At 41.0% G+C, this 15,346-nt stretch overlaps 1 protein-coding gene across 9 annotated transcripts in view; it reads left to right on the plus strand.

Annotated features, from left to right (window-relative positions):
• RPS6KA1 (ribosomal protein S6 kinase A1) overlaps positions 1-15,346 on the plus strand; it is a 126,872-nt gene that overhangs the window by 63,963 nt on the left and 47,563 nt on the right. For 8 of the 9 annotated variants that reach the window (XM_058195209.1, XM_058195210.1, XM_058195212.1 and 5 more), the window contains one exon: positions 2,269-2,319. In XM_058195209.1, the coding sequence (XP_058051192.1) occupies positions 2,269-2,319 (51 nt within the window). Of the gene's footprint in view, positions 1-2,268; positions 2,320-8,736; positions 8,954-15,346 lie in introns of those variants that run through there. The other variant, XM_058195211.1, reaches the window with a different exon arrangement.

Genomic DNA, 15,346 nt, shown 5'->3' on the forward strand with positions numbered 1-15,346 from the left:
TAATAAGCTAAATTTCAGCTAGAAATTAGTATAATAAAGGCATTTTTTCCAATCCAAGTTCACACGCTGCTGGTTAAGCAGCTCTGCATGAGAGGAACAGGGAAATTTGTAATGAATACATTATTCAGCATTTTATTTTTACAATTATAGCCAGATTGGCTGGGAATTCTGAAACATATTTGATGGGGAATCTTAAAGAATTCATAAGGCAGATGTATTTACTAGAATATGTAGAATTTGAAAGTGAGACAGTGGAATGAGAATTCTGATATTTTGGGTGTTGTGAAGATGATCTGCATTTTTATCTGTAACTGGAAGGATAGAAGCCTGTACCAGTTTATTGATAATCCTTAGAGTTTTCTTATATTGCTTCTTCCTGGTGCTCAAAATACTATCTTCTTTAAATTTAATAAATGAAATGAAATGAAACTTGAAATGTTCAGGTGTGGTCAGAAAGTGGCTTGTATAATTACTAGGCCAGCTTGACAGTCCCAGGTTAGAGAAATATTTCATAGATAGCTTACAAGTGTGGCTGAAAGCAATTGCAATTCCTCATCACCTCATCTTTGCTTACCTCCCTCCCACTCATAAATAGTACAAAGCAACTAGTATTTTCCATTTGGGGATTTTTTTCATAGATATCTAGACTATTAAATATATTCTTCAGAAACTTAAAAATAGAATAGTGGTAAATTTGAGTAGATGTGGGTAGTGAAATTGATTCTACTCTACCTCTGCTTCATTAGAAAAATTGGCTTTCTGACCCAATTAACAGGACTGAACCCAGTTCAGTGTTATGGTTGTTTGCTTGCAGATATTTCATTATCCAGCTAGATAATATCAGTGTTAGTGGGTTGGAGTTTATGCCCTGTTTATATATAGTAGTTTTCCCTGCCAATTTTGGTGGGGTATAGTTCCTTGACTACTACAGTTTTCTGCTTAATTATTTGTCTGGTGTTAATCTCCGCTTATCTGGGCTTTGGTTGCTGAATGCGTTTTGGTCTTTTTGTTCTGTTCTTAGCTTTTTTTAATTTTTTTTTTAGTGGTAGGTAAATGTCATTTATTTCTTATTATCTCTTTTGATGGCTGATTTGTCTATATGCCAGGCTTCCAGGAATTCCCTAGAATTTTTGGTTTTAGCTTGGAGTAGGATTAAGGCGTTCTCATAGTGTCTTTTGACGGCTAGTCAGAATGAGGTGCTTTGCTAATCTTCTCTTAAAACACAAGTTAACAATTCTTAGAATAAATTTCTGCTAATTTCCACTCGTGTTCCCAAGTGGGAACAATCTCCAAATTGTTTCCTATGGTTTAGGCCAGGGTCTTGATGTTTGGCAACTGGTTCACATTTATGATGGTTGCAGTGTCCTGGGGTCATGTGATCACCTTTTGCGACCTTTTGACAAGTTTGACAAGTTCGGAGAACCGGTAGCAAAAATCCCTTCCCCACACACCCCCATGCCCAGCTGAGCCGTGTGATCATCAAAGGGTTTTTGCTTTTACTTTTAAAAGCATTTTGTCTTCGGCCGAAAAAATGCTTTTAAAAGTAAAAAAAAAAAAGCCTCTGATGATCTCGTGGCTCAGCTGGGATCGTCAGAACTCTTTAAAAGCTTTTTTCCCTCTGGCGATCCCGGCTGAGTTGCCTGATCATCACAGGCTTTTAAAAGCATTTTTTTTACAACCTCTTTGGCTGAAGAAGTTGTAGAAAAAATGTTTTTAAAAGTAGTAAAAAAAAAAAAGTTGGCCACGCCCACCCAGTAACATTAACCCCTCCCCACCAATCCACGCCCATAGAACCAGTAGTAACAAATTTTACATTTTACCCTTGGGCAGAATTTATTTAATAACTGTTTCACTTAGCAACAGAAATTTTGGGCTCAGTTTGTGAATGTAAGTCAGGGACTACCTGTATTTGGACTATATTTCTTAAAATTTCAGAAGTTACTATTGTTATATGTTTGATTTAATGAATTTTTGTCACTTTTTAACTTATCCCATTATTCCCTTTCCCCTTTTCCTTTTATGTTAGTTTATATTTTAATGCTTGATTTTGAAATTTAATAATTTTTTTTTAAAAAAAATGGAAACTTAATAATATGTAACAATTCTTGCACTTTGCACCACACAGCCAGATCTGAAAACCACAGGAATTCACCTATGCCTTATTCCTCTTTGATTTGGGAATAGAGCTCAGCTTAACAACTTGGGGGAAAGTTATTTGGCTATCTGTTCTTCTTCTTGCTCAGATGCTAAATCCTGTTTATTCTACAGGCAAAACGGGAACCCGCTTGGATTGAGACAGACATGAAAACCCCAGAGAAGGTAAGATGTTATGTTCACACTAGAGGTGTGTTTCAGCATGTTCTGACCAGTTCTGGAGAACCGGTAGCGGAAATTTTGAGTAGTTTGGAGAACCGGTAGTAAAAATTCTGACTGGTCCCGCCCCCATCTATTCTCTGCCTTCCAAGTCCCAGCTGATCGGGAGGAAATGGGGTTTTGCAGTAACCTTCCCCTGCCATGCCCACCAAGACACGCCCACCAAGCCATGTCACGTCCACCAAGCCACACCCACAGAACTGGTAGTAAAAACATTTTGAAACCCATCACTGGTTCTTACCCACTTCTTAGGAAAGACTCTACGTTTTGCACCTGACTTTTTCAGAAAGGGCAGATGCTGAGAGATGATTGGCAGAGTTCTGCACTGGACTGGAACTGAATTAACATACTGTAGGACTTCTTGCATTCTTTCCTTCTGAGGTTATATAGGCTCGCTTGATGCTCTGTTTTGAGTCCATGTTTGGAAATGCAGAAGACTGGTGCATTTGCGCAAAACGAAAAGGGTGGAAAGAGGATTTTAAGTTCTTGCTTCGTCTCCAAAGCAGAGGAGACCGAAGTTGATTTTTCAGGACCAATCCGCCTGGAGAGATGAAGCTAATTTGCTATTCTGATGCACGTTGCTAAAAATCTGGGGTTACTATTTCGTGAAAGAGGAAGATCGTAACTGTAGGACCTCTGCTAAGATTTTTGTGATTTTAGCTATTGGAAAATCTTAGTGTGAGCCTTTTAAAAGAAATAATCTCAAGGGCCGTTGGGGTTGGAATGTTCCTTAAAATCGTGGTTCCCTTTTCAAAGATTATAAATTAACTATTAAAACAAAAAGAAACGCACAGCCTTTCCATAAACTGGTGCCTTTCAAGTGTATTGTCTTTTGCATCTCTGCATATTCTGAGTGTTTAATAAAGCAGAGCACCTCAAGTTGTGAATGGTAGATTGAATTGCATTTCTTTAGTTAGTTAGCTTTTACCATATTTTTTGGAGTATAAGATGCATCTCCCTTGCCCCCCAAAGTGGGTGAAAATTTAGGTGCGTCTTATAGACCGAATACAGGCGGTTTTGGCCTCCTGAACCCTCCGCACATTGCATTTTCATCCTCCCCAGAAACGCTCTGCAGTGCTCCGCATGGCCCATTTTTGCCCAAAACGGGCCCATTTTGGGGCTCCCAAGCCCTCCATGCATCACGTTTTCGCTCTCCCCACCCCCAGAAGCATTCTGCAGGCCAACGGCCATGTGGAACACTGCAGAGTGCTTCTAGGGGCATGGGAGGGCAAAAATCCGACGTGCAGAGGCCAAAAACTTTTTTTTTCTTGTTTTCCTCCTGCAAATTTAGGTGTGTTTTATAATGTGGTGCATTTAAAACGAAAAGGGTGGAAAGAGGATTTTAAGTTCTTGCTTCGTCTCCAAAGCAGAGGAGACCGAAGTTGATTTTTCAGGACCAATCCGCCTGGAGAGATGAAGCTAATCTGCTATTCTGATGCACGTTGCTAAAAATCTGGGGTTACTATTTCGTGAAAGAGGAAGATCGTAACTGTAGGACCTCTGCTAAGATTTTTGTGGTTTTAGCTATTGGAAAATCTTAGTGTGAGCCTTTTAAAAGAAATAATCTCAAGGGCCGTTGGGGTTGGAATGTTCCTTAAAATCGTGGTTCCCTTTTCAAAGATTATAAATTAACTATTAAAACAAAAAGAAACGCACAGCCTTTCCATAAACTGGTGCTTTTCAAGTGTATTGTCTTTTGCATCTCTGCATATTCTGAGTGTTTAATAAAGCAGAGCACCCCAAATTGTGAATGGTAGATTGAATTGCATTTCTTTAGTTAGTTAGCTTTTACCATATTTTTTGGAGTATAAGATGCATCTCCCTTGCCCCCCAAAGTGGGTGAAAATTTATGTGCGTCTTATAGACCAAATACAGGCAGTTTTGGCCTCCTGAACCCTCCGCACGTTGCATTTTCATCCTCCCCAGAAACGCTCTGCAGTGCTCCGCATGGCCCATTTTTGCCCAAAACGGGCCCATTTTGGGGCTCCCAAGCCCTCCATGCATCACGTTTTCGCTCTCCCCACCCCCAGAAGCATTCTGCAGGCCAACGGCCATGTGGAACACTGCAGAGTGCTTCTAGGGGCATGGGAGGGCAAAAATCCGACGTGCAGAGGCCAAAAACTTTTTTTTCTTGTTTTCCTCCTGCAAATTTAGGTGTTTTTTATAATGTGGTGCATTTTATAGTCCAAAAAATACGGTATTTGTTTATTTGTATCCCACCTTTATTATTTTTATACATAATTCAACTGAAGTTGCTGTTTTGCTGCCGTTCGAGTTAGCGCGTTGCGCGTTAAATAAAGTTGTTGTTGCCTTCAGTCTGGCCTCAGCTGTGTCCATTCCCAGTATTTAGCAGTCAACATATCCAGCACATCTTCCTCCTCCTATTTTACCCACAAGAGCAACTTGGTGAGGTGGGCTGGGCTGAGAGAGAATGACTGGCCCAAGTTACCCAGCTGGCTTTCATGGCTAAGGTGGATCTTGAACTCGCTTCATATGGCCACCCACCTACACATGATTCTGACTGGTTAACAGTCAATTAAAAATAACCAACAATAAAGACAATTTGAAAGACAATGTAAAAATAATGTAATATGTTTGGAGCAATTCAAAAACATAGAACCGGAACCCCAGGAATGGTTCACCCAACAGTCTGAAGCAGTGATGGCTAACCTTTTTGCTGTCGCGTGCCAAAAGTGGAGGAAGCACCGGGGAGGAGCGCACATGCACATGCCCATATCCGTAATTCAATGTGCCCCGCCCCCCGCACTGGTCTTCCCCACCCATCCAGAGGCCCTCTGGAGGCCGGAAATGGCCTGTTTCCAGACTTCCGGTGGGCCCAGAAGACTCGAAAATCAGCTGGCTGGCAGCTAGGGCAACGCTCACGTGCCCACCAATATGGCTCCGCGTGCCACAGGTTTGCCATCAGGGTCTGTGGGAAGACTTAAGGTTTTACAGGTAGTCCTTGAATTCGGATCACAAGGGAGATTAAATTTCCATTGCTAAGCAAGGCAAATGTTAAGTGAATCTCGCCCAATTTTACAATATTTTTGCCTTGGTTGTTAAGCAAATTGCTGCAGTTGTTAAGTGAACTATGGTCGTTGTTAAGCGAATCTGGCTTTCCCCATTGACTTTGCTTGTTGGAAGCCAGCTGGAAAGATCACGGATGACGATCCAGGGTACTACAACTGTCATAAATATATGCCGGTGGCCAAGTGCCCGAATTTTGATCACATGACCATGGGGATGCTGTGAAGTCATAAAGGCAAGGAACGGTTGCTCTTTCAATGCCGTTGTAACTTTGAATGGTCACTAAATGAATGATTGTAAGTCAAGGACTACCTCTACTAGAGATACCTGTCAAAGCCAGGGCCATTGACATCTAGGAAGGGTGCGTAGTGTTCCCTGGGGCTCTTCTGGAGCTGTGGCTGATGCCACTCTTGAAATCCAGGATGACACACCTGTGGGAGTTGAATCCTTCATTCTTTTTTCAATTAGGTCTCTGTTATGTATGTCCAGATCAGCCCTCTCATCCACAGATAAACCATACATGATGGATATCTTGGTATTCAAAACTTAGCATTCGAAAAACTGAACTGTAGACCAGGGTCTCCAAGAGTCCAAAAACTGGCATAGGAGAAGAACCCTGAAAGCTGAAACATGAAATTGTTCTAAGATATCCAGAGCTGTTCTTTGCCTCCATCCCCCTGCCTTATTTCCTATAAACTGATCTAGATGTGCAAAGATATAATGTTGTATTTCTGGTTTCTGAGATGTTTTTGGGAGCATCCAATGAACCTACCATACAATAGAATTTTATGGTATCCATAAGAAGAATGGAAGGGAAGGAAAGGGAAAGGAAGGGACCTTGGAGGTCTTCTAGTCCAACCCTCTGCTTAGGCAGCAAACCCTACACCACTTCAGACAAATGGTTATCCAAAATCTTTTTAAAAACTTCCAGTGTTGGAGAATTCACAACTTCTAGAGGCAAGTTGTTCCATTGATTAATTGTTCTAACTGTCAGGCAATGTCTCATTAGTTCTAGGTTGCTTCTTTCCTTGATTAGTTTCCACCCATTGCTTCTTGTCCTGCCCTCAGGTTCTTTGGAGAATAATTTGACTCCTCCTTCTTTGTGGCAACCCCTGAGATATTGGAAGACTGCTATCATTTCTCTCCTAGTCCTTCTTTTCATTAAACTAGACATACCTAGTTCCTGCAACCATTCTTCATATGTTTTAGCTTCCAGTTCCCTAATCATCTTTGATGCTGTAGAATCTCAACATCTTTTTTACATCGTGGTGACCAAAACTGAATGCAGGATTCCAAGTGTGGCCTTACCAAGGCATTATAAAGTGGTATTAACACTTCACATGATCTTGATTCTATCCCTCTGTTGATGCAGCCTAGAGAGAATATTTGTAGTTCAGGGTTGAACTGCAGGGTCCTTGGTACGCTCTGAGCTCTGAGCCTGATGGCCACAGAATCTCATGGGGAAGCTCTCATGTGAACTTCCTCCTCTTGAGTCCATCTCCTGCCCACCCCCACTTCTTCCATTTCTCCTTCTTTCTTTCAAAAATCAAGATTAAGGTTGAAAAGACACACAGAAGCAGTCAGGGACAGCTTACCTTAGTTCTGGATGAACTCTGGACCTTGCCCACATTATTTTAAGCTTGGTTTCTCAATCGACAAATAGAAAAAGACTTCTTTTAAAGGAGCAAAGGGGAAACTGGAGTTCCCAAGAAGTTAATGCTCTGCCCATGTTTTGTCTATCCTGCCATGGTTCCCTATTTGCATTATTTTTATTTCTACAGATGTTTCTGGAGCCATGAGGGAAGGGAAGAAGCCTTCTTGAGAACAACAATTGGGGCCCCCAGAGAGATTTAAGTACCACTTATATGTTTAAAAAAAAGAAGAGAGGAAAAATGATGTCAACCAGAAATTGCCTGTTCTAATGCCAAGTGCTATTGGAACAATCTCATGCAGTCAAATAAGCACATACAAGATGCTTGTGGTTGCCTGTCATGTTGCATGTCAACTTCCCATGCTTTGGTATTTAAAAGAAAAGAAACCTAGTCAAAATGGAGCTAGAGTAGGCGACTTGGCTTCCATTCCTTCATAACAGTTCCTCCCATTTAGCATCCAAATTAACAAGCATGTTGACTTAGATCCAGCATTTGAACACATAAGAAATCGGGACATTTGAACGACCAATCAACAAGTATATTTCAGACATCAATACATTAGAGAGGGTCCAGAGATATTTTACTAAAAGAGTACTCAAATCCTCTGCTCAAAATAAAATTCCCTATCCCACCAGGATTGAAACTTTAGACCTGGATAGCCTTGAACTACGCCGTCTACGTTCCGACCTAAGCTTAGTACACAAGATTATTTACCACAACGTCCTACCTATTAATGAGTACTTTAACTTCAACTGTAACAACACAAGGGCTATCAATAGATTTAAACTCAATGTAATTCGCTCTAATCTTGATTGTAGGGAATATGACTTCTGCAATAGAGTAGAATATCTCTGGAACACATTCTACCTGATCCTGTTGTTAGTCTCTCTAATCTCCATACCTTTTACCTTAAACTGTCTACCATGGACCTTTCACATTTCTTAAGAGGTCCCTAAGGGGGTGTGCATAAGCGCACTAGGATGCCTAAGGTCCCTGTCCTACTGTTCCCATTTAGATGTACTCATTTTATGTGTTTATGGCTATGTTTTGCTTATTTATATTCTTTTATTTGTGCCAAATTATTTTCATGTGTCCATGTCTATGTCTATACTGATACTTGTTTCCTTGTACTTGTTGACAAATAATAAATAAATAAATAAATAAATAAATAAATAAATAAATAAACTTCTCAGAATTTAAATATAGCATCAAACGAACAGCTGGTCATGTGACCAACTGACCACACCGGCACACAAGACATATGTAAGCTAAAGAGTAGAACAAGACACTTCGACCACAAGTTCCACTGATGATAATACCTAGCCTGGTAATGAAACGTTCGAGAGCTAAATGGAAAGCTCAGAGATTAAACCGCTGCCAAAGTTTATCCCACTGCTTAACCCTGAAATGAATGACTAAATCTTGCTTTTATCAGAGAGGAAATTAACTCTTTCAGGGAGCAAAATCGCTGAAGTTGTGGGAGGAGCTTGGTCTTAAATAAAAAATAAAACTGGGACGTGAGCGAGTCGACGTGTTTGAAGTTTACATACCACAATCTGCGGTAGAGAAGAGGTGCAGGCAGGAAGCCCTGTTTTAACCTTCTTTGCATTTAGCGCTAAGCAGCCTCCGCACTTCCGGTGGGTTTGCATTTATGGTGGGAGCTGGTCGTCTGTGAAATCAGGTGTGCCTGATCGGATGGTGTGCCTGTAGCTTCCAGCCATGTTCCTGTAGAGATCTTGCAGCTGGAGATGGGCTGTTTTGACCAGGATGGGACAGTGGAAATGGCTAAGCAGCTCAAGCTTCCTTGTCTCTTTGCCTTTCTCACGCAGTTGGCTCTGGGAAAACGGCGTGCCGAAGCCTGCAATCTGCCCTTGATTTCTGCTAGCAATGTCAGTAACCCGGTTAGTAGTGCAGGCCAGTTCCTCTCTGGTTACGCGTGTCTGCTTGTTTGCTTCTGAGTCGGGGCAACAAGGCAGCTTCAGGGATGAACGGTGGGGTGGCTTGGAAAAATTCTTCTTTTGGGTGGTTCTCTCAGCTGCATAGGAGGGTCTTTGTTTCAGCTTTCTCCAGGCTAGCATGCTAATGGGTATCTTGACCCATAGTTTTTACAATTGCTACCCTTTAGCTAAAGTGGGTTGAAATTATGGGACTTTTCCACTAGTACAGAAGAAGGATACCAGCCTGGGAAAAAGCTGTAGTGGTGAGGAACATAGCCAAAAGTTTCATTCTAGGTGAACAGCTGGGCTGGATGGACGATGATTGTGTCGGAGAGAAACTGTTTCAGATGGGAGGAGGGGTCAAGGCGTCAAGATCATTTGGCGGCCGTCTCCAGGAGAGCTTTTTACCAGGTTCGCCTGGTCCGCCAGTTGCGCCCCTTTCTAGACCGGGATGCCTTATGCACGGTCACTCATGCTCTCGTCACTTCTCGCCTGGATTATTGCAATGCTCTTTACATGGGGCTACCCCTGAAGTGCACTCGGAGACTTCAGCTAGTCCAGAATGCAGCTGCGCGGGTGATTGAGGGAGCACCATGTTGCTCCCGGGTAACACCACTCCTGCGCAGTCTGCACTGGCTACCTGTGGTCTTCCGGGTGCGCTTCAAGGTTTTGGTTACCACCTTCAAAGTGCTCCATGGCTTAGGGCCCGGGTACTTACGGGACCGCCTGCTGTTACCACATGCCTCCCACCGACCCGTGCGCTCTCACAGAGAGGGTCTTCTCAGGGTGCCGTCCGCCAGGCAGTGTCGGCTGGCGGCCCCCAGGGGAAGGGCCTTCTCTGTGGGAGCACCTACTTTCTGGAACGAACTTCCCCCCAGTTTACGCCAATTACCTGACCTTCGGACCTTTTGCCGGGAACTGAAAACTTATTTATTCATTCAAGCGGGACTGGCCTGATTTTTTAATTGCTAAATTTTTAAATTCTTAAATTTTAAATTTTAATTGTATTTTATTGGGTATTTTATATGGTCAATTTGGACGGTTTTAATTTCGGCCTTTATGGAATAAGTTTTTTAATTGTTATTTTAGTGTGTATATAAATTGTTTTAATGCAGGCTGTACACCGCCCTGAGTCCTTCGGGAGAAGGGCGGTATAAAAGTTTAATTAATTAATTAAATAAATAAATAAATAAATAAATAAATAAGCGGGGAATCAGTCTGGAAGCATTAAATAGAGACAAGAGGGCAAATCCTACACCCCATTGGATGCTGTTGAACCTTATCTAGCCTTTCACAGGGGCAACTGCCAGTCTGGGAAAATTGCTGTGAAATAGGCATTGAGCAATGAAGCAGCTAGTTTATACTGTACATGTGTGGGTCTGATTGTTTGTGCATGACAGATTGCTACAGAATTCATTCCATGTGACATTGATTTAATTTGATAAGGAAGTTTAGAATTTGCTCCAGGAAAGTCCTTACTGTAATTCCAAACTATTATAGTTTGTTTTAAGACTAGACTAGACTAGACTAGACTAGACTAGACTAGAATTATTTAATGGCCAAGTGTGACTGGACACACAAGGAATTTGTCTTAGGTGTACATAAGGAGAATAAAATGCATTCATCAAGAATAAAAAGATACAACATTTAGTGATAGTCAAGGTTACTAATAAGCTATCAAATCGTACTAGGATCGTACTATAAAAACAATATAATTGAAAGATACAAGCAACATGGTTATAGTAATAAGTGGGAAGAGATAGATACTAGGAAGGAAGCGAAGAAGAATAGTAATAGAGTCTTAGTAAATTATTTGACAGTGTTGTGGGAATTAGTTGTTAAGCAGAGTGATGGCATTGCGGGAAAAACTGTCCTTGTGTCTAGTTGTTCTGATGTGCAGTGCTCTATAGCGTCATTTTAAGGGTAGGAGTTGAAACAATTTATGTCCAGGATGTGAGGGGTTTGTAGATAATATAATATAATATAATATATAATAATATAATATTTAATAAAGATATTTAATAAAGTTTTGTTGGATTGTGGCAGAACACTTTCAGTAAACATAATTTGTCTCTCAGCTATGTTAAACTAGATATCTGGAAATTAGTCATGTTAAAAATAATACGACTTTACCAGAATGGCATCCAACAAAAAAACATCTGCTAGTTGGTTTCGTAAGGCTCAGTTCTTGTTTTATAGAGGAGGCATGGAAACCTCCACTCTGTCCAACCTTGTGAGACAAACAAAAATGCTTGAAGACAGATAGTGAAAGAAGCTTGAACAGCCATTAGAGTAGACTAAGGCTACCTGATTGAAGAGGCTGTGCCTGCTGAAGTGGGAAAGGGCAAAGCTGACAGGCAAAGCAATCCTTGGCCCCTTCAAGTGAGGCTGCAAAATTTTTCTGGGTTGAATATGGGTGAGACTGCTTCATCCTTCTGCCATCTGGGTATATCTAATGGCAGCTGCCTTCATTCCTAAATTAGTCCACGGTGGCTGGACAAATGACGAGAGTTATAGTCTAACAGAGGATGTTAGCTGGGGAAGATGGAATACTATAGTTCAGGGGTCTCCAACCTTGGCAACTTTAAGACTTGTGGACTTCAGCTCCCAGAATTCTCCAGCCAGTTCATCTTGACCTGGATGAACTCCTGGGATGGCTTACACACATCATATTTCTGGAAATTATCACAGTAGCTTGCATGAGGAAGCTTCTTTCTGTGTCCTCAGGGACATTTCTGCAGAAATGCAGCCAACATTTACTGTCCGCAATGACCTTAGACAAAGGTTGGGAAAGAGTTATTTTCTGCCAAAAACTAGAATCCTTTGCCCCGGTCTGGAAACTTGTTGTGTGGACTTCAGCCGCCAGAATCCTTCAACAATGTATAGCCAGCACTCAGGATTCTGAGCATTGTAGTCTAAATCTCTAGAAGATGCCCAGGTTAAAGAGTATTCTAGTTTAGTGGTCTCCAACCTTGGCAACTTTAAGACTTGTGGACTTCAACTCCCAGAATTCCTCAGCCAGCTTTGCCAAGGTTGGAGACCCCTGTTCTAGTTAATACTTTCCTAGATAGTATTGATAGTAAATACAGATTAAATTATATAGTTTGGTTTTGGCTTAGTGTATTGTGAGAAGAAAATCAGTGATTATATTATGGTTTATTTTCACGACAGCTAACCACTGTTTGGCATCATATGTTGTTATTGACTTACCGATAGGAATAATGATGTAGTGGAGTAGTGATGTCATGCTTTAGTTTTCTGGTTTATTCCCTGGCTTGTCTTTGTGCTCTGTCTAAGCCTCTAATTAATTCAGAAGGCTATAAAATAAAAGTGACAAAAATGTGAAGGGAATAATACTAGGAATTGGTCAAACAAGCCTTGATCAACTTCGAGGTTGACTCTAGCTTGCTCAAGAGGGTCAAATAAACAATGATTTGGTGTCTGAGTAATAATCCAAAAGCAGCTGATTAGTCATGATAGTTAGATGTTGGCATGATTACAGACAGTATTTTACTTTGGGAATGAGTTCTTAATTTCATATCCTACTGGTGAGATTTCTAGAGATACAGTATTTCTTAGGAATGCCTCAATTCAGATTTCTGCCTGGAGCAGAAGGCACCTCCAAAGGCCTTTCTAAATCTCTGATTCTCTGAAAAATGCTGAATTAGAGCGGCCTTCATTGACCTAGCAGAACCATTTCTAAGTTCCTTAGAGTTTTTTTTTTCTTTTTCTATTATAGTAAAAACATAGTTAGATATATACCCTGCTTTTTCTCCTGCAACTCAAGGCAACAAACAAACCATCCATCAGTTTTTCCTCCACAGCCACCATCCTATGAGTCAGGTTGGGTTAAGAAAACATAATTGGCCCCAAATCCTGGGGAATTTCCTTGGTTTATGCTGGAATTGAACCTGAGTTTGCTCCAACACTTCCACACTGCCCAGGACTTTTATAAGTGGTATTTGGCAAAACTGGTTCACCAGCCTTTTGGTCAATAGCAAAACTGCCACCCTCCCTAACTTCTGCGACTTTAGCTTGTGGTTACTTAACTCCATCTGAGGATTCTACTAGGAAGCAGGATTTTGACTGGAATCTGATTCTAGGCAAGACATTTATGCCAGTTGCAAGCATTGGCACCATCTCAATCTCCCCCAAGCAGAGAGGAAGGATTACTGGGCCAAAGGCTTCCAAGAGATGGTGTGTGTGTGTGTGTGTGTGTATGTGTGTGGGGTCTACTGAACAGCTCAGGAGGCTGAACAGATGGTTTGGGGAAGCTGGCAGGATGCCTGTGGTGATGGTGGCAGCCACAGAAACTTGTGTTTTGCAACAAACTCGAGCCTGTGTTTGCGATACAGTGGGTAATTTAGATGGCATAAACATTCACCCACCAAAAGGGATGAGAAGAAGATGGCAAAAGAGAAGAGTGGTGTTTTGAGTGGGGAATAAGAAGCGGGAAACACACATATGGGATCGGATGAAAAGAGCAAATGCTTGCAAGTGATCAAGCTGTGGATCTGGCAACTTGTCGATTTGAGTGGATCAGGGCACTGGAGCTTCAAGACTCATGGAGTTGCCAGTATACTGTTTGTTTTGCCAGATGCATGAGGTGATATGAAGATACATTTGTATGTGTACAAAATGCACACTTCTGTGGAGGTCCAGGGTTGGAAATGATGTTATTAAAGACATCAAAAGGCCAGAAAGCCCATCTGCATCATTACTGTTCATTGGATCAGAGGTCTCCAAATTTGGCCACTTTAAGACTTGTGGACTTCAACTCCCAGAATTCCCCAGCCAGCATAGAGTTTAGAGACCCTGCACTAGATAAACATAAATGTGGTTTAAAAAGAGAAAGCTTTTAGGATAAAAAAACGAGAAGGGCATAAAACATGGTTAAATCTAGGCCTCCATCAGATGCCGAGGCTTCTTTATTTCTAAATTTTCTTTCTGGCTTTTCATGGATAAAACGCTCCAAGCAAGAATGCAACTATTTCATTTATTTTTCTACGTTTATATGCTCTTCCAGTTATCAGACAGCATTAAGCAACTTGCAGTCCTACCATGTGCATGTATAAGGTGCATATACGATGAAAACATTGCCCACAATCACATTTGATAAAAGTTATTAAAAATAGTAAAAATTATTATTATATACAGCTGGCAGTTCTGTAGCTGGTGTTGCCCTTCATATGCATTAAGCTCTTCCTAAGAACCTGAACTGGATCTTCGGAACCAAGTCACAATGAATTGGTATAGTGTATGTGCAGATTTGGTGTGGTGTGGTGTGGTGTGGCTTTTTGTAACTGACAGGTGGAAATTTTGCCAATATGCAGATTTTCTACGCAGCATCCGATGTTTGTAGGTCCCACAATGTGCCGATAACCACTGGGAGCACCACAGTTGGTTTATACGATAATCTTTCAATTTTCAGAACTTGATATTTTGTAATCTTCTCTAATTCTTTGTCTTCTAATCCAGGGGTCTCCAACCTTGGCAACTTTACGACTTGTGGACTTCAACTCCCAGCATGCGCTGGCTGAGGAATTCTGGGAGTTGAAGTCCACAAGTCGTAAAGTTGCCAAGGTTGGAGACCCTTGTCCTATTCTACTATCTATTGGTGTTGCCACATCAATTATCCACACTTTCTTCTTCTCAACCACAACTGATCAGTTATGACGAGCCAAGTCTTTGTCAGTTTATATTTGCAAATCCCACAAATATTTTAATCTACTCATTTTCAACTAGTTTTTCAACTCTTGTGTTCTTACCACCTTTTCATTACTGACACATGATAATTTTTACAGATGTAAATCTGTAAAAATCAGTTTGTGTGATCTTCTTGCACAAACTGAATATATGATCTGTTTCTTCTGCGTCTTGCACAATCTGCGCTTTGAATCATTTGAATTATTTTTCAGTGGTGACCTTGATGGCATTAGTTCGAATTGCTTACGCTTAAGCGGCCAAATATCAAGCCTTCAGTTTCTGAAGTTAAGATTAAATATAAAGAAACCCCAATTGATCAACAGGTCCAGCGAAATAAAGCAAATTAAAGATATTGGACTCGTAGATAACTTCTGTCTTTTAGGACCAACTATCAACAGTAAAGAACTATCAGTCAAGAAATATGACACAGATTGTTAGTCTACCCACTAATAGACCAGACCAGGAAATCAACTCCACAGGAAGACTAAAATTATCTTTATTACAGTAACATTTGCTGTAATAGCAGAACCTTGTAAGTCTAATGATGCTATACCTTCTTCCCTTTTTCATACTCCAGTAAATCATGGGGGCCTCTGCGTGACCTGATTCTGAATGTTATCTTGTTCCTCTGGATTTAAAAAAAAATGTAGA

The sequence above is a fragment of the Ahaetulla prasina genome, chromosome 10 (assembly GCF_028640845.1).
Source record: "Ahaetulla prasina isolate Xishuangbanna chromosome 10, ASM2864084v1, whole genome shotgun sequence".
Classification (NCBI taxonomy): domain Eukaryota; kingdom Metazoa; phylum Chordata; class Lepidosauria; order Squamata; family Colubridae; genus Ahaetulla; species Ahaetulla prasina.